At 37.2% G+C, this 20,639-nt stretch overlaps 1 protein-coding gene across 28 annotated transcripts in view; it reads left to right on the forward strand.

Annotated features, from left to right (window-relative positions):
• Window positions 1-20,639, forward strand: part of CASK (calcium/calmodulin dependent serine protein kinase) — a 263,121-nt gene that overhangs the window by 163,776 nt on the left and 78,706 nt on the right. For 17 of the 28 annotated variants that reach the window (XM_087937711.1, XM_087937716.1, XM_087937713.1 and 14 more), the window contains exons 11-13: window positions 6,249-6,266; window positions 10,239-10,360; window positions 15,543-15,620. In XM_087937711.1, the coding sequence (XP_087793837.1) occupies window positions 6,249-6,266; window positions 10,239-10,360; window positions 15,543-15,620 (218 nt within the window). The remainder of the gene's footprint in view (window positions 1-6,248; window positions 6,267-10,238; window positions 10,361-15,542; window positions 15,621-20,639) is intronic. The other 11 variants (XM_087937714.1, XM_087937719.1, XM_087937718.1 and 8 more) reach the window with 1 other exon arrangement.

Raw genomic sequence — 20,639 nt, forward strand, 5'->3', positions numbered from 1 at the left:
CACATACAAAGGGATGGAATTGTCCCCACCCCCCAAAGTCCAAATGATTCTTCCAATTAAAAGTTCTGAATATGATCATGTGGGCATCTTCAGGTGGTGATGAGGCCTCTGTCCGTTGACCTTGACATATTTTGATAAGACTTCGCAGCTGCGCAAAGGGAAAGAAAGCTAGCAAAGAAATAGAAAGTTAAAGACAAGAATTTATACACCCCCTCCCCTTTCTTATCCACAGCACAAGAATGTAACACCTCCAGCTCTCTTCCCCTCCAAGTCCCCCCTCCCCCCGTTGCTAATGGCAGCCGAAAGAAAGCAGTGAGCATAGCAGCAGAGAAGATGCAGAAAAGAGGTAGAAGATACCTTGAGGCTGACACAACCTCTTCAATACGTTCTTCAACTCCATCTTTGTTGAAGCAATGGCTGCTGCCCTCCATTTTCTAGTCGTTCCATAACAAATTGTAACAATTTACTACATATTGATTTTACAGTGGATAATGTTCAAACGGCACTACATAACCTAAAGCCATCTTTATCTGTTGGCCCTGATGAATTATGTGCCTACTTCTTGAAAAAGCTTGCCTCTGCCCTAACCAAGCCCCTATGCACAATCTATGAGATATCTTTCAGAATCAGCTCCTTGCCTGACTCATGGTCATTAGCCACGGTCATACCTATTTTTAAAAAGGGAGACTAGTCTAGTAGAAAAATCACAGACCAATCTCACTATGTTGTGTCACCTGTAAAGTCATAGAATCAATTATAAACTAATCTATCACCTTCCACTTAGAAACAAACAATCTGCTTTCTAACAAGCAGTTTGGTTTCAGGAAAAATTTGTCCTGTAATCTGCAACTCCTACATTGCAGAAACATTTGGACCACACATATTGACCAGGGTAAAGCAATAGACGCAATTTACATAGACTTCTGCAAAGCCTTTGATTCAGTGGTGCACAACAAACTACTGTTGAAACTAAGTTTTTATGGCAGTTCCAGATCCCTGCACAAGTGAATAGCCTGTTCCAGAGAGAGAATAAAGAAACTTTTGTCCTTATCAGCACATAAATACTTAGCATACCTGACTTTCAGTCATTAAAGCTTTTAGATTTTGGGAGGCGTCTGTACTCGTATATCATTTTAATAATCTACTATCCAGATGAAAATTTACACTCTCTCTGAGACATCATATTCAGAGAAATGCCAACCAGCTGTGAGATTAACTGTTTCAATCACCTGTTCTTTTTCCACAGTGCAAGGCAATAAAATGTTAATATTCCTACAGAATCAAAGTTTGAAACACAATATTAAGGATTAAATAATATAATCCAAATCTGCAATCTCATTACTTCTCCACCCAATCACTGTTGAAGACTACTCTACTTTGCTTTCTGGGGTGTTTTCCTCTTTCTGCTGTGAAAATATTTTTTCTTTTCAAATCTGACTGAGCAGAAAAGATTGAGCTCAATGTGCTAAAGTAGGTGGGTTACCTGTAACAGGTTTACAGGCTTCTACAAGTGTTTAATTTACTTTATTGTCATTGCACCTCATACAACAAAATTAAATACCATCTTCAGTGTACATTGGGACTATGAAAATAAACATAAGCACACATCCTTCACATTCTATACATTGAATTGAAAACCCCTGAAATATCATTAATATTGCACTGTACAGTAGAATTCAATAGTTACTGTCCTGCGATAGAAGCTGTCTTTCAGCCTATTTGCCCTTGTTTTTATTATCTTGTACCATCTGCCAGATGGTAATAGTTCAAAAAAAAGGGTGCCCAGGATGAGATGGATCTTTGAGAATGTTTTGTTCTTAAGGCAGCAGGAGTTATAAAGCTCTTCCAAAGAGGGGAGAGGGCAACCAATGATCTTCTGGGCAATGATGTTAACCCTCTGGAGTGCTGTCCTATCTGCCACTGTGAAATTGGCAAACCATACACAAGTGCAGTAAGTTAAGATACTCTCTATGGCGCAGCGGTAGAAGGTCACCAGCAGTTTTTCATTCAGTAGTTGTTTTCTGAGAAGTCTCAGGTAGTATAATCTCTGCTGGGCCCTTTTGACCAGTGCTGTGATGTGACCATCCCAGGTCAGCTTCTCTTTTAGGGTAACACCCAGAAACTTAAAACTGGCCACTTGCTCCACTCGGTCTCCATTGATAAGCAAGGGCTGGATGTCTTCTGTTCCTTCTATAGTCTTATTGATGTTGAGGATCAAGTTTTGTCCCCACAAAAGCATCTCAGTAGGCAGACTCCCCCGAGATGAGTCCCACCACTGTTGTATCATCTGCAAATTTAGTAATAGTATTACTAGTGTGAGTGGGAATGCAGTCATACACATAAAGAGTATACAGTAAGAGACTCAACATGCAACCCTGTGTTGTACCAGTATTAAGAATAAGGGCTGAAGTGGTATGATTACCTAATCTGACCCTCTGTGAGCGGCCAGACAGGAAATCTATAATCCAAAGGCAGATTGAATAAGAAAGTTCAAGGTCCAGAAGTTTAGACACTAATCTATGTGGAAGAATTGTGTTAAATGCAGAACTAAAATCTACAAAAAAACATCCTCACATAGCGCCCCCCACTCCCCGGCTATTCTAGATGAGTCAGAGCACTGTGAATGATGGTTATAGCGTCCTCTGTAGATCTATTTCTTCTGTATGCAAACTGGTGTTTATCAAATGTATGGGGAAGACCAGAAGACCATGATGTGCCGGCAGACCAATTTGTCAAAGCACTTCCTGATGATAGGAGAGAGTGCCATTGGTCTGTTATCATTGAGGTTATTGATAGGGAATTTCTTTGGCAGCGGAACAATGGTGGAATCCATCAAACAAGATGGAATAGTGGACTGGGATAAAGACCGATTGAAGATCCTGATAAAGACTCCAGCCAATTGATCAGCACAGTCTTTAAGCACTTGGCCAGAGATACTGACAGGACCGGCAGTCTTTCTAGGGTCCACAGCCCTCAGAATGCTCCTCACCTCCTGTACCTCCACATTGAGGTGGGGGCTACAATTGGCTGGTGGCTGTATTTTAGCTGTCTCTGATGTCTCCACTTCAAAGTGAACAAAGAAATGATTCAGTTCCTCTACAAATGAAGCATTCCACCTGGCAGGGATAACATTGGTCGGTTGATGGTTGGTAATTTGTTGAATCCCTCGCCATACCTGCCTCATGTTATTGCTATAAAAATTATCCTCAATCTTCCTCTTATAATCAGTCTTGGCCCTCCGAATACTTTCCTTCAGACTAGCTCTGGCAACACTGTATCTTGCCCCATCACCAGACCTAAACGCCTTGGTCCTGTCACGCAAGAGGCGCTGGACTTCCTTGATCATCCAGGGCTTCTGATTGGGATCGATCCTAATATGTTTATCCACAGTAATAGTATCTGTGCAGAGCAGTTGCAGTGTGCTCCTCTAAGTCAGGGTGGTAAAAGATGTCTCAATTTGTGTTCTCAAAACAATCCTGAAGTTGTTAGAAAGCAACTTCTGGCCAAGATTTCGCTGTCTTTATTATAGGAGCCCACCTCCTAAGAGGGATGTATGCTGGTGCTAAAAGCAGTGACATATGGTCTGATTGTCTCAAATATGGTATTTGTATAATCTTATAGCTATGTTTGACGTTGGTATATTCTTTGTCCAATATGTTCCTCTAGTAGTAACATGCTGATAGAATTTAGGGAGCACTGCTTTTAAATTAGCTTGATTAAAGTCCCCCACTGTGATATGCACAGCATCGGGATACTTATTCTGCTGATTACTAACAATGTTATACAAGAATCCCAAAGCTATGGTAGTATTGGCATCAGGTGGGATATAGACTGCAGTAATCAAAACCATGCTGAATTCCAGTGGAAGATATATGGGTCTACATTTAAGAGTCATATACTGCAGATCTATGGAGCGGTGGATTTCTACAGTCTTTGTACACCAGCTTTTGTTCACATAAAGACTTAAACTCTTTGCTCTTTACTCCTGTCCTGCCGGTGAGCTATGTAGCCTTCCAGCTCAACAGCTGCATCCAGAATGAGAGAATGAAGCCAAGTTTCTGTGATTAGCAAAACACAGCAATTCTTGATGAATTTACTCGTTGCAATCTGTAGCCTTAATTCATCCATTTTGTTAGTCAGAAATCTTGCATTGGTAAGAAATATACTTGGCTTTTGTAGAAACTTACTCAGCCTAAAGAGAATCCCAGCCCTCTCTCTTTCTTTTCTTGTTCTTTCTCTGCCTCTTCCTCCTTCCTTCAGGGATAGTGATCCATGGCTACCCCAGGATCCTAGCTGCCTCCTCCAGTATGTTATGAGAATTTATAAAATCGTCCGTAATAGCCTTTCCACATTTCAGTCCAATTTGTAACAAGGCCTGCTGACCATAGATGCCACTTGCCCCACAGGATTCAATCGAGGAAAGAATCCAAAACACACAGAATCATACATCCTGTACACTGAAAGAAGGAGCGGCCAGCCACAGCATCCATGTATGCAGCCATCTTGTTCAATCTGTTGCCCACCTTGGCTATGTAGACTGGAAATAAGGCAGTGAGACAGTGAGATTGCTGATTATGCCGTAGCTATAAAATCAGCAAAAATCTGTGTCTCTTTACTGCCATCTAGAAATCACCCTAACCCAAATCTGATAGATCCAGAATAATTGTGCACAGAATTGATCTATTACATCATTCTTTTATAATCTAATGTTAAAATATAATTCATTTGATTATGTATTTGTGAATTGAGTGGGAATATGTTTTAATCTCCTAATTTCTGATTATCTAATATTGAGTAAGATGAAAATATATTTGGGGGGGGGGAATGCTAAAGAAAAGTTCTGTTTTGTAGTGAGCGAAATGTTTAGTTTTTATGTAAAATAATTGTATTAGAATTGTTAACAACTATTTTTATATACTGTAAAAAATGCAGTACTATAATCCATGAAGAATTTCTATAAATGAATGTTATAATTTTAAGAAAAAATAATTAGTGTATAGGTCAATGATGGCTATCCTTTTTGGCACCAAGTGCCCAAAACATATATGCGTATCCCCAAAATGCAGCACATCACCTCACCCATGTGCCCACCCATGCACATAGATGCACAATCCCCTGTGCAGCCCGTGTGTGTGCGTACAACCCCCACATGTACCCTGCACATGCATGGCAGAGACCGGAAGACCAGCTAGCCAGCAGGAGGTGCGCATGCATGCGCAGCCGAGCTGAGCAGGGATGATGGCTCTTGTGCCCCGAGAGAGGGCTCTGTGTGCCACCTCTGGCATGTATGCCATAGGTTCACCATCACAGGTATAGGTCATATTTTCTTGTAAATTTAATTGTTAATGGTTGTTTAAATTTTAACATTTTCTGAAGAAATTAGAAGCTATATAAGTGCTACTGAAAACATTAATGGATTGTTTGTTTTGCATATATGTGTATATGTACTTATAGTACTTTGCTTCTGAAATGAAAGAAGAACATTTTGTATTTGTATTTATTTTATTTTGCAGAAAGAATTTAGTTAACTTTTAACTGACAGTAAAATTTGAAAAATAAGTTGAAGGTAGCAATTTCATTCATACACACACACACGCATATACACACACACACACACACTATAATTACAATAAAATTGGTTGGTTGCATCACACTGTAGTTCTAACATTGTACCTGAATACATACACTATATTCATAGTACTGAAATTCCTATCATAATTTTACTGGGGTTATTATTACTTGTTTTTAAAACAAAAATTTATTTCAAATTTAATAAAAGTATTCATTTTAATTATTAATTGAGAATATTAAAAATATGATTAAGCCAACTTTAATTTCACAGGTTGATGTATAATTTTTGATTTTAATAAATTGACCTCAATAAAGTTATTAACAGTTGTAACCTATATCCATTAAAATATGTACATCTATGATATATGTATGTTAACTGTTTATATAACAAAATAAGTGAGCTTCCTTACTTAAGCATAGTATAATAGTCAGCAAGTATTTTGTACTTCCTTAAATTTCAAAACTAATAATTACTAAAAAGTTGGATGTATAGCACTGTAAAAATATAATGTAAATCCTTTTCATATACTGCATTTTTTCAACTTAATAAAATGTGGTAGGTTTTTATTTTGTTTTGTTTTGTTGTGGCTGTGCTAATACTCCTAGTTGCAGCTTCTACAATTGTTTTGAAATCCTCTTACTATTTGTTGTTTGTCCAAATGCTGCCTTCCTGCTAGGACTTCTAGCTGCGGAAAGTAGGTATCCCTCTGTTTTCCTCTAAAGCTATGCATTTAGCTATTATGTTTGGCTTTGCATGATTAAATCAGCTTTTTCCTTGCTTAACATATTTTAATACCATCTGAGCAATTAAAGAACAAAGATACAGTATATTTTTATTTCAATATGCTCATGGTAGAAGATGAATACAGGTAGTCCTTAACTTACGATCAAAATTGACCCCCAAATTTATGTTGTTAAGTAAGTTTTGCCCCATTTACCACCTTTCTTGTCACAGTTGTTAAGTGAGTCACTACAGTTGTTAAGTTAGCAACATGGTTGTTAAGTGGATCTCACTTCCCCATTGATCTTGCTTGCCAGAAGGTTACAAAAGCTGATCACATGATCCTGGGAGACTGCAACTGTCATAAATATGAACCAATTGCCAAGCATCTGAATTTTTATCATATGACCATGGAGATGTTGCAACTATCATAAGTGTGAAAAACGGTCATAAGTCACTTTTTTCAATGCATTGTAACTTTGAATGGTCACTAAATGAATTGTTTTAAGTCATGGACTACTTGTACAAGTGCCAGAAGAATTATTTTTCAAACGAGGTTGCAGCATCTGTTCATGATAGATACTATTAGAGTATCTATCTCTAAGGGCACAAGAAAGAAAAGCATAAATCTTTATGGAAAATAGTCTTGTTTTTCTAGCCAAATACATATCCAGTTTATATTCTGATAATCCATATCTTGAAATTTGGGGAATATAAATGTCAAATGCAACTTTGATATTTTTTGCATACAGTGAAATTATTCAGTGGATCTAGTTAAAAGAAATTGGAATTGTCATTGAATTCTAATTATTAATATTTTACATGTGTTTAATTACTACATACATATCATTGACTACAGAGTAACTTTCATAGAAACTCCCAGTTTTTATGAATTTTTATTAAATTTATATATCATTTAACCCCAGTGACCGGGCAAAATAAAGAAGTCAAAGATGACAAAAATGTTTAAGTCCCCAGGCTAGAAAACAGGAGAGCATAAGTTCAAGTCCCACCTTAACCATGAAAGGCCAGCTGAATGACTTTGGGTCAATCACATTCTCTCAAGCAGCCTACCTCACAGGATTGTTGTGAGGAAAATAGGTTGAAGAAGATGTATTGGATAGGTTTGTTGCCTTGGGTTATTTGTAAAAATAATAACAGTATATAAATAAATAGATAAAAGAAGAACAGACTTACAGAACCCAAAAAACTATAGATATATATTTATATGCAAATATTGACAACTGAGCATTACTTTCTGGTGTTTATAATTTCATGATTTAATGCATGTATTAGTTCGTTAGTAGCTTTCTTACCAAAATGTAATTGAAAAACTTCATTAAAAATATTAGTATTCTTCAACTTTTATTACTAACCAGTAATGCTAGAGATTGTACAATATCTATCAAATATATTCTTGATTTGACTTTGATCTTTGATAGAACAAGAGGATTATAACTGAGACACATTCAAACATATATTCAAATATGCAGACCATAAAAGGCTTATTACTGATGTTAAATGTCCATGTCTATAAAAAGCTAGTAATAGTTTTGAATGAATAAATTTTATACAAGTAGCATGAATGTTAGCAAGATCTATTTTCAACATATATTTCTCAACCAATTTTTATATCAGTAATATTATTCATCATCTTTTTTAAAATGGGCAATATGTCTTTTATTTGAGATCTCAGAACAGTTCTGTTTCTTCACTGTTGACATGCAATTTATAATATATTCTGCTTGAAACCTCTGTTCTGAGCTATTAATAAGCACTACTATAATTGAATACAACTGCCCAATTAATTTGATACATATAAAGAAAAATGTTAGGAAATCTTGTTAAAAAGATAGAAGATCAAGGTATACTTTGTCAATAGTATTCCTATAATGCAGTGATGCTTACCCCCCTCCCCCCAAAAAAGATGAAATAAGTGACCTGATATTTACTTTTTATCAATTTCTTTTTATCGCTAGCTATTGTCTTATTTTATAATAGCTCATATATTGATATTTAATCTGTTTGGCTTAATATAATATCACATCCAATTTGTGTGGATTTTCTTTTCTTTGTTCTTTATGAATAAAGACATCATTTCCATTATTTTAGCAATCCTCCCAAATTTCTCAAAATTATAATCCATAACTTGGGGTGGGATGAAAATTCACTTAGATATTTCAACTTATTTAAAACAGTAAGTTGTTTTTATCCTGTGCTTCAGGTCTCACTTTTTACCATTATTTCTACTAATTCTAATTGAAACCCTTTGTGGGATAGGCAAAACAAGCAGAGAAAGTCATAAATGCTTCTCCCTACAGGATTGAAAAACCTATTATTATATTACAGGTCTCAGACATCACTTGAATTCGTCTTTTTCTGTTAACCAAGACTATAGTACTTCAAAGGTTTAATCATAATCAAAATTGATGTCATTTAAGCAGTAATGAATATATAACAATCTGTTTTTTCTTCACAATAATTAGTTATTGCAAAATTATCTTCCCTTTTTAGCAACTACTTGTTAAATCCCCATTTTTCAAACCTATTTCAGAAGAGAAGCTCAATCACATTGAAACTGTTGATAATCATAATAACTACAAAAGCAGGTTTATTTTTAAAATCTGTATGTTACTCTAGCCCCAAATGATTATATACATTGTGTATAAGTCAACTTTGATAATGTTCTGGCTCCTAATATAGCAAAGATATTTTGTTTTGAACTTTAGGATTAAGTCATATCACATTAGAAACCTGCTGATATAGCCATACTGTTTTGTGTAGAGTCCCTTTACAGGTAGTCCTCGACTTAACAACAGTTCATTTAGTGATCATTCAAAGTTACAGCAGCACTGAAAAAGTGACTTTTGACCACTTTTCACAATTATGATCTTTTCAGCTTCAATATAATTATGTGATCAAAATTCAGATACTTGTTCATATTTATAACTATTGCTGTGTCCCAAGGTAACGTGATCCCATTTGGCAACCATCTGACAAGCAAAGTCAATGGGGAAACTAGATTCCCTTAACAACTAGGCTACTAACTTATCAATTGAAGTGATTCACTTAACAACTGTGATAAGAAAGGTTGTAAAATGGAGCAAAACTCACTTAACAAATATCTCACTTAACAACAGAAAGTTTGGGCTCTATTGTGATAATAAGTTGAGGACTATCTGTATTTCCTTTAAATATATTTTCAGTAATGCCCTCTGTTTTCTGATTCATCTATACTTCTGAATTTTTATTTTCTTTCAACATTTTTATAGTCCAACTTTTCTCTGAAGTTTTTGAGATTAATTTCTCTCAGATGTGTGAGAGATTTCTCCAATTATGCTCTTTTCACAGTTTTTACTATCTGGAACTTCCAAATTGATTTAATCAGCATCAATACGTTTATTATACAGTCATGCAGCATGAAATTGCTTGCAGAGTCACATTAGTTTTCTAAGTCAATTTCTAGCTCCTGGTTCTATAACTGGGATTTATAAATTAAGAATTGTCTCCTGAAAATTTTTCAAGGGGATTCTTTTGTTTTGCTTTACAACATGATTAAATATGTTCATGATACTGTTAAGTTTCTGTAATATTTTTATAGCATTTTTATTCAAAAAGATACAGTCAGGCTCAAAATATTATGTCAGACCTTCGAAATCAGGAAACACTGCATAAGTACCAACTCTGCTTTATTATTATGGGATTAAGATTAGCTACATATTCAAGGTCATCCATTCTACAGATGGCAGGCACTAAACTTTGTCCTTTTTTTCCTCTAAATGCTAAATTTAAATTCATTTCACACATTCCTTTTCAAATACTTTATTCATTGAAAAGAAGATTGCTTTATTAATGTTCATATTTTACTCAATGAATACAGTGAAATATGACCAACTTATAATGATTTGTCGTAAATATTTTTCTTTCTCCCTGTGTTTAATAACAGGAGCAGTTTCACAGGTATTAGACAGCCTAGAAGAAATTCATGCACTTACAGATTGCAGTGAAAAGGACTTAGACTTTCTGCATAGTGTTTTTCAAGATCAGCATCTTCATACATTACTAGATGTAAGTATTTTTTCTCTTTAAAAAATATTGTTTAATTTTAGCTATAATCAAAAAATAAAGCAAATAAGACTATCAAACCAAACTAATAGAACTTAGGGCAGTTTTTAGCATTATTTTTGATACTGCAGATGAGTATCTTCAGTATAATCTCTTCAGTAATTCCCTGAAACTGATACAGCAGAAATAGAAAATAGCAAAGAAACGGTCCACTGTCCCTCTGCTAGTGAAAACGAGATGCGAGGGGGCCACATGTGCCCCCTGGTCCTTTTTCAGCCTGGATGGCCTCCTGCAGCACTCTGCCAGGCTTCCCCCAGCCTGTTACAGGCCAAAATGGAGCCTCCATAGGCCACATCCGGCTCTCCAAGGCTCCATTCGGTCCGCCATGGACCTCCCACAGCCTGCTATAGGCCAAAATGGAGCCTCCATAGGCCAGATGCGGCCCTCTGATACTTTGTTCACTCCTCTCACAGACTATGCCTGCTTTTCTAGCATCCCAGATTCATTTACTCCTCCCCACCCCATTTCCCATAGCTTTTCTGTACTTACTTTTTGAAGAGATCCAGAAGAGGCTGACACACATGACAGAGAAGCCGAAGTCTTTTTTTCAGAAGGCCATGAGGTTGTAAGAACATGAGATGTAAGGAAAACAGCTTTCCCCATTTGAATAAAAGACCAGCTTCTCTGCCATGAGGGCCTGCAGGCTTAGTTTGGGTCCAGTCTGGCCGGCATCAAGCAGCCTTCTGCTTGCTGCTGAATGGCTACTTCGAATAAGCAGCTTCAGGGATTGGGGCATGGCAGCCAATCAACAAGGGGCTTGCAGTTTAGCCTGATTTTTAACAGATCTTTATCTCTCTGTCCTGGCTGGGGATAAATAGTCTGAGGGGGAGGGTAAGCACTTCAATTGGTTTGCTTACCAGTGGCGCATCCTCTGGATTGCTTCCGAATGAGTTTGGTTTCTCCTACTGAGATGCTGGAGTTTCATCCCCAAGGAGGGGAGGGGATTGAAACTCTATGGTCTCCCTGCTTCTCAGGGTGGTCTCCCGCGCTGGCCAGGTTTCGCAGGTCTTTCCCCCCCCCATGGCCGTTCTGGTTTCCAGATGGGTGTTTTAGAATGACATTCTGCAGCTCGGTGCCCATCCTTTCCACACTTGAAACAGGCTGAGGGTTTTGAAGTAAAAATGGTTTGTGGTTTGAAGGTCTCCCGCTTTCCATGTGGTGGGATTTCTTCCATGCTCGTTCCGCCCGGTACTGGTTTCTGGCCATATTGATCTCAGCTTCTTCGGTGGTGAGATACCACTCATGTAGGTGGTTCGGTGCACCTCAGGCCACACAGACATTGTAGAGGTTATCACCCAGCCAAATCCTTGAAACAGCTTACCAGGATATCTTCTGGCCAGTTTACATGGCACCACAAGGTCTCAGAACTCTTCAGTATACTCTGCCACTGGCCGCCATCCCTACTTCACAAGTTTAATGTGGTTGTGTGCTTTGCGATCTGCGAGGAGGTCCTGGAATCTACGTCACAGGGCCATCATGAAACAATCGAATCTCTGCAATTCTGGCACATTGGCGTTACATAGGGTCACCATCCATCTGGCAGCAGCTCCCTCCAGGGCTAGGGTAACAACTCGCACCCGGGATCCTTGAGTCTGGAAATCATGCCCATACTCCTGCATGTATGTGAGCACGTGTGCCACGAAGAATCCCAGTTATTGCGGATGCCCATCAAATTTCACCCCAAGGAGAGGGTTCCTTTCCACTTGCGGAGCTCAGGGTTGGCCAGGAATGAGCCCCAGTACTCACACCACCCGAGGGGGGTTTGCTGGACCCCCGGCTGCTGCTGCTGCGCCATCAGCTTGATCAGCTGCTCCCAGAGAGGGGGTGCCCCCCCCAGCATCATCCACAGCGGCTGCCATTTCAGCACCCCTTTGCTGCTGCTGCTCAGGCTCTCCTCAGATGTTGAGGTTTTCCAAAATCCCCATCACCAACCAGGTTATATGTCTCTTCAGACAATCCTCCCTCATCGGTACTTCAGTTAGTTCCTCTTTGTCAGAGAGGGCTTCTAGCTCCAATTTCCATCCCAGTTTTCAGCTCCTGTGGGTGAGGGTAACCCCTCTGATTCTCCCATCTCAGCTGTCTTTCTTCCCAATGCCAATCAACCAGAAAGGCTTTTGGGGGTCTTCCAGGGTAACCATGTCCTCTCCAACAGGGTACAGTGAGCAGGCATCCGGCTGGGTGGTGGTTGATGTCTCTCCCCAGCATTCGGCCGCTCCCAGCTCACTGCTTTGCTCGGACATGGTTTGCAGGGTCCCCTGGGTAGAGCGAAAGTTGCTTCTCCAGGTTGACCTTTTTGCAGACGTTGCTTTCTGTAAGGATTGCCTCTCCTTCTAACTCAAGAATGTAAAAACTCTTTAAAATGAAGTATTTCAAAAGGAACCTTTTATTGACCAGAGAAGTGATAGCAATACATTCAAAGCAGCGTCTGAGAACCCTTAGACAAGACAAATAGAATTAAAGCAGTAGAGACCCTTCCCTTTAACCAGATGTGGATTCAGCCAATCCACAGGGATGAAGATGTTATTGTACCAGCTGTTCCGAGAAACAGATAATCATACGTTCCCATAGCCATCTGCTGACTTTCAAAGTGAAACAATCCACATGGCCCTCCCCCCTAAACATTCCCCAAGAGGTGAGAATATCTCAGGGCGCCCCCCAACACAAGTCCCATGTCACGCCCACCCTGGCTGTGGCCACTATGACCCTACCCACCCCTGACCATGCTCACCCCCAGCCCTCCGAGGTCAAACACAACCCTGATGCAGCCCTCAATGAAATCAAGTTTGATACCCCTGTTCACGATCTAGTTATAAACATGCCTCTGTTCACCTGTGTAACATCACTATTATAGAAGCTACATTGAATATTTTACGATTCAAGATTCCAGTAGTCATCTTTAAAGTCCTAAATGGATTAGGGCCTTCATGTCTATGGGACCACCTGCTCCCAATGAAAATTACATACTCAGTGACAACAAACTTGTTGATAGTTCCACAGCCAAGAAAATCCTTAGGGACCCCATGGTCATGCCCTTTTGGCAATACCTTCTTCTTCTGGACATATAGATTGGGCCCTTGTTGTTAAGTTTTACATTTTGAATTTTTTCTGTACTTCATTTGGGAATCACAAATGAGGTATGGTCTCATTAGTTATGATATTATGAAGGTAATAGTTGGGTAGTAGATATACCTTGTTCTTTTTTACTGTTTTAGTTTTAGTTTATATGGTAAACTAAATACCATTATATGATATTTATAAATCATTCAGTAGCTCTGGGTTGTATATAAACCAGAGTAAATAAAACAAAAATCATAAATACTTTGCAGTACAGAGGCCTTCATAGTGACTGCATATACATTGGTTTCTATATGATTCAGAACCTGATATGTGGCAACTAGTCACAGCACCCTCCACAGTGTTGACAGGCACACTGTCCATTAATATGCTATTTAAGTGCCACCCTAGTACAACTTTTACAGTGAGGGTTAGGCTCCTTATTGCTGACATGGTGAATTTATTTCTTTAAGTTATGTCTGAAGAAAATTAGTATATAGAATGAATCCCTGGCCATAGAATGAAAAACTGCCATTTGCAAATTCGGCAGTTTCAAAAATTTTTTAAAAAGGATGCAAATTTTCCTCTCGAGCAAAAATGCAGATAGGGGCAGGCCAGTCAATGTAACATTTGACATGACAGCTCAAATACCTTCCTTTGATTTCCTCATTTTAGTTGGGTTTCCTTGCTGAAGGGAATCTTCCAAGAGTGAAGTCTATAGAAATACTAAGAAATGCATTTACTTTACAATAAATCTCTTAAATCATTACAAATTGCTACTAGCAAGAAAATATGATTAAGTAACATTGCTTATTTCTAATGTGTCTTTATAAGAGTGGTCGCCAACCGGTGGGCCGCAGCCCACTGGTGGTCCACGAGAAATTTTGGTGGTCCGCAGAGAAATGTCATCCCCCCAGAGCACCCCCGAAAGTTATTAATCCAGACTGTGCAGGAATACAAGGCTGCGCCGCCCACATGGCCCATGGGAACCCTCCCCGCCCACTCACTCCTTACCTGGCAAACTTGCCTGCTAAGTTGCTATTTTTCCTTTTTTTTTTTCCCGACCATTAGCTGTTCTGCTGTGCCGGGAGATTTAGATTAGCTAGAAAGCAGGAAATCGTTGGATTTCTTGCTTTCTAGTTAATCTTTAGATCCTCAGCTCTGCTTTTAAGCAAAGCCGAACCTTTCTTAGGACTGAAGATTTTATTATTCAGTGCAGACTCAGGTAGCCAATGACAGAAACACAGATCTCTAACTGAATCTGTGATTCTGTGAGCAACTCAATCTCCCTGCCTGCTTTGCCTAATTTTGGGTAAAAGTTACTCTTTTTTAAATAAAAAATTCAGTATTTACATACATGGTGTGTTATGAGTTGATTTTGTGAGTTTGCTTGCTAGCAAATTTTATGAGTTTGCTTGCAAGCAAATTTTATGTGACAAACTCAGGTAGCCAATGGCAGAAAGATAGATCTCTGAATCTGTGATTCTGTGAGCAACTCAATCTGCCTGCCTGCTTTGCCTGATTTTGGGTAAAAGTTGCTCTTTTTTATAAAAAAAATAATATTTACATAAATATTTGTAATATTTATATACAAGCTATGTCCAGCCAGTCACATGACCACCAAGCCACACCCACAAATTAAGCCAGATCCACAGAACCAGTTGTTAAGAAATTTGAATCCCACCCCTGCCTGTGTGTGCGCGTGTGTGTGTGTGTGAGAGAGAGAGGGGGTGGGGTTAGATCAGATCTCTCTCTCTCTGTCCCACCAATGTCAGTAAGCCACCATCAGTCAAAATTCATATTAGTGGTCCCCAGCATTTGAAATGATGAGTTTGGTGGTCCCTGAGGTCCAAAAGGTTGGCGATCCCTGCTTTATATGAAGCATCATGAGCAGTCAAGAAGTTAATAAATGCCGTGAAAAAATGAAATGGTTACATTTTCTACAGTTATCTATAGAAAATTAGATTTACAGCACAGCAGATGTTTTTAAGTGAAATTTTCAGAGGTCTTTTATAAAACAAGCTGGTAAAATTGTTTTTAATATATTCATATTATGTTTTTTTGTCAACAGCTCTATGACAAAATTAATACAAAATCTTCACCACAAATCAGAAATCCACCAAGTGATGCTGTACAGAGAGCCAAAGAGGTAATTTTAAAAATAATTTAAATTTAAAAATCTAATAAATTTAATAATAGTTTAAATCTACAAATGAAATGTATGCATGTATGTGTGTTTGTGTGTTTTAACAGCCCCACAGTAGTTGCAGTAAGCCTCTATTTTTATTTCTTTTAGAATAGACAAAAAAAAGTATTTAGCCAGGATTTTTAAGATTAAATCATTTAACAGTTTCTCTGTTTCAGCAGATTTAACATTTTTATATTTCATTGTTTTTAAAATTACCTTTCTTGAGTATCTTCCAGGAAAAAAACAAGAAACAAATTGAAGAGATAAACAAATACTCATGTCTAATATTTTAAGGTTCTTTGCATAAATTTCTAACCATCCATTTCACTGTACCCATGGTCTCTTGTTACAGGTAGTCCTTGACATACAATAGTTCATTTAATGAAAAGTTATGTCCAGGGGTGGGATTCAGATTTTTTAACAACCAGTTCTGTGGGCTTGGCTTAGTTGGTGGGCATGGCTTTGTGGTTATGTGACTAGCTGGGCGTGGCCAATTCAGCATCACTTCTTTGCCCTAACGACTGTTTTAAGTATAAAAAAGATACCAAAAAAAGGTAGTTTATTATTTCATGCTTTTAATGCTTAAATAATAAAAAGTACACAAAACTAGATTTTGTTACAACAAAGTTTTAAAATATTAATCAAAAACTATTACATAATACTTTACAAAAAACAATAATATTGTTATTTAAAGTATTGCCAAATAGCTTTTTTATTGATGTCCTCACTTGCAGTTTTCTTTAGTTTTTCACAAGCATCATCAGCTGTGTGATGTGTCGCAACCATTTTTTACTATAGGGACAGGGTCCCATTCTTGCAGAGGTAGGGCAATTAGATTAATAGTCAGTAGTTTAGTTACATTGGAAACCGTTAGGCGACTTCTGCTCTCTTAACATGTTATGTTCATTTGTGAAAAACCTCTTTCCACTTCTGCTGAACTTACAGCAATTATCCTAACAGTATTTCTTTAGCTTTTTTAATACTGTCAGAATTGCATATTTCTTGGAATCTTTTAAAACCTTTTCTATAAAAATATCAATAATAATTAATATTAATTTTGTAATTAAAAATTTCACCAAATGCAACCAATTATTCTTCAGCTGCTTTCCATGGAACCACCACTTCTTCAATATTCCAGTAATCTGGCTCCAAAAAATTGAGAAATTTTAATTTATCAGTGTCTTCAAATTGGTTGCTTGTTTTTAAATGTTCACAATCTATTAGTCTTTTCTTCAAATTAGTTACAACACTTTCTAAAAGTCTTTCCCAAGGAAGTCCAACAAATTGATGATGTTGTACAAAATTTATATTTTTGAAGGTTTCTGAAGTAATTAATCCATCAACCTTTTTTTCGTATGCACCCTTTTCCTTTCTAAGCATTTCAAATGATTTAATTGATCTTATCACAAGTTTTTCAGCCTTTATGATATCAATATTTCTTGCTTGCAGTGCATTGGAAAGAAGAGAAATTTCATTTAGAATATCAATCATCAATGCCAAATCAGTCATAAAATATACATATTTTCAAGACAGGCAGCCATACCTGAGTATTTTTTTATTTGAATGAAGAAACTGATGTGGCACTGGATAAGCATGCCACACAGCTAGGGTTGACCTTAAAGTACAGGCAGCCCATCTTGGTCCAAAAGCTCTTATCAATCTTTATAATTTCAATCTCAAGTTGTTCAGTTATTTGTTAAATTCAATTGGATTCTTATTTGATTGATGAAAAATAACATATCAATAAATATTTTAAAATGATTTACTTGCTTTATTTCCCTAGTAGAATCATCTAAAACAAGTTGGAGACGATGGTTTAAGCAGTGCCATATTATGATGTTTGGAAAGTCTTTTGCTACCCTAGTGCTTTCTTCCAAATTTTCTCCCAAGCATAACACTGGCACCCTGGGAGCAAAATCCTATTAAATTTTTTCTCTAGATAGTTCTGAGTAAACCCAACATTATTTAAACTTTCCATAACTGAAAAACATATTGCCTCTGCATCTTATTTTTCCAATTCATCTTGCTCAAGAAAAATTGTTGGTGAGAAAACTGAATCCTCAACTTTTAAGTAAAGTATAAGAACTGGTTTGGAAGATATCGTTGAGGTTTCATCAATAATCAAATATATTTTGCTACTTTTTTCAATAATTTTAGTAAATAAATGTTTTCTAATGTCTTTTGCAATGAAATCAACTACTTTCACTGCAATTTTACATGAATGCAATCCTATTCCCAGATCTAATCCATTTAATTTGTAATTCTATCTCATCTTCTATGTCTGAAAATGGTTTACATATTTGTGCCAGACTGTAAACTTTATTAAATACTCTACACGTAGTAGATAAATATTTTTCAGTCATCTTGTCCAGTTCTTTATTTATTACATCCTGCTCACATTGCTTTAACTTCTCTGTGCAAATGTTTGTGAGCTTTAGATGAGAAATGCTCTTTCATTTTTTTTTCTAAAAGACACTTGTTGTACCTCTTTACTCTTCCCTGCTGCCTCAATTTGGAAATGTTTCCATTCCTTTGCTATGTGAACACTTTTTTTCTTTTGTTGTAATCTCAATTTTTTTTTTGCAATACTTGCAACCTATTTTTTAAAAACTTCCAGTCCATCATATTTCTCCTTAAAGTTGGTATACTGCTGCAATATCCAGCAGTCAGGAAGATTGGTTTCAATGTCCAACTCAGTTCTTTCAGTAGTTGATGTGCTGCTTTCTCCAGGTTGGAGTGTAGCTGATGTGCTGTTTTCCCCAGGTTGGAGTGTAGTTGATGTGCTGCTTTCCCCAGGTTGGAATGGTTGTGTTTGTGATTCTTTGGGATCTGTTTCCGGTTTTGTTTTCTTACTGAGGAAAGCAGCCAAACTCAGTTGCCTTTTCATCCTGGTAAGCTACTGCAAAAAAATACAACAATGTTGTGGTTTGGACTCGACTGTTGTAGCAAATTGTGGTGAAGACTGGCAAGCGAAGAAAGCGAGCAAGGAGTGGAGAGCAGTAATACTTTTAAGGATTACTTTTAAGAATGTCTGACACTATAGTTAAGTTAGTGTTTAAAAGATGTTATGAAAGAGGAACAAGTTTCACCAGACAAGACTGAGACTGAGCTGAAAGTGGATTTGAAAATGATAGTCTATAAAAAAGAAGTTACGCTGTGTATATAAAAGAATGCCTGATATTTTCATAATTACAATTAATTGAAAAATAAACACTTAAAATGGAAATACAATTAACAAACCAAGGAAGTTTGTTATTTTGTGCCAGTATTGGCATAAAAATCTTTCCTAGCCAAGACTACTTTACATTAGCCCAGGTCTTAACAGCACCAACAGTCCCTAATAGAATGCTCTCTCTATAGCAGAGAAAGAGGAGCCAGGGGAAGCCATGCTTAGTCACCTAAGCTTTTTAGACTTTTCATCTTAAAAATGTACTGAAGCTTTTTACAGCCTTATGCAGATACATATAGTACAAAAAAAATGATATAGCACAAAATCATCTAAAAGGTTAGATTAAGAATGAAATTCATAGGCACATTCACAGCAATACTGGATTCTTTTTCTGAAATTTATTTCTCCGTTTAAAAAACAGGAATATATGAATTAGGTTCAGTAGTGGGCTCAGCTTGTACTCAAGTAGCTATTCAAGAGTTAGTAGTGCTATGGTTAGAAAACATGGTAAAGCAACATATAGATTTAAAACCAGAAATATCTTTGTAGGTACCCACATAAATAAAGGGAATATAATACATATTTAATTTTATGCGTGTTAACAGTGACTAGAATTATGTTTGCATAACAATGGAAAAACAAACAGATCCCTATGAAACTGTGATTTAAAAAATATTACAGTGTGCAGAAATGGATAGATTAGAACACTTAAAATTAAGGTGAAGTTCCTAACCAACCTATCTGACAACTTTGCTGTCCAAAAGAGGATGGAACTAGAGGGATAGCCATACTGGACTTAATTCTTACAAACAGAGAAGAAGTGATAGAGGGAGTTGAAACTGCAGGAACCTTGGGTGAGGGTGACCGTATCATGCTAGAATTCAACATAACACAAACACTAGCAATAGAACATAATGACACCAGAATATTGGATTTTAGAAGAGCTGATTTTAATAAACTCAGAGAGAACTTGGGAAAGATTCCATGGATGAAAATCTCAAAAGGGAAAACAACTCAAGAATCTTGGGAAACTCTGAAAAATAAAATCATAGAAGCCCAGACCAGCACAATTCCACTGAGAAAGAAAAACAAGAAATCCAAGAAGAAACCAGCATGGCTGCACAAAGATCTCTCTGACAAATTGAAAGAAAAAAAGGACAAGTACAAAAAATGGAAAGATGGACATACAACTAAGGCAGAATATCAGCAGATAGCCAGAATTTGCAAAGATGAAGTCAGGAAAGCAAAGGCTCAGAACAAACAAAGACTTGCAACAAAAGTCAAAGATAATAAAAAAAGTTTCTTCCAACATATAAATAACAAGAAAAAAATCAAGGAAACACTTGGTCCACTAAAGAGAGAAGAGGGCAAGGAAGTAACAGACAACACAGAGGAAGCAGAACTGCTTAACTCATTCTTTGCATCAGTTTTTACACAAAAAGAAACTATAGCTCAACCCACCAAAAACATAACTGTAAAAGATAGACCAGAAATAAAAGTTAAAATAAGCAAAAAAAAAAAGTAAAAGAACACCTGTCTAATCTTGATGAACACAAATCACCGGGGCCTGATGGATTACATCCCAGTTTTAAAGGAGCTGGCAAAGGTCGTTTCAGAACCACTGCACCATATCTTTCAAAAATCCTGGAGCACTGGGGAACTACCAGAGGACTGGAAAAGAGCCATTAAATTAGTAGACCAACGAAATACTGTGGACATAATATATTTAGATTTCAGCAAGGCATTTGACAAAGTAGACCACAACCTACTTCTTAGTAAGCTAGAAAAAAGTGGAATAGATAGCACCCCTA

The sequence above is a fragment of the Pseudonaja textilis genome, chromosome 7 (assembly GCF_049901715.1).
Source record: "Pseudonaja textilis isolate UNSWEBS1 chromosome 7, rPseTex1.2, whole genome shotgun sequence".
NCBI lineage: Eukaryota > Metazoa > Chordata > Lepidosauria > Squamata > Elapidae > Pseudonaja > Pseudonaja textilis.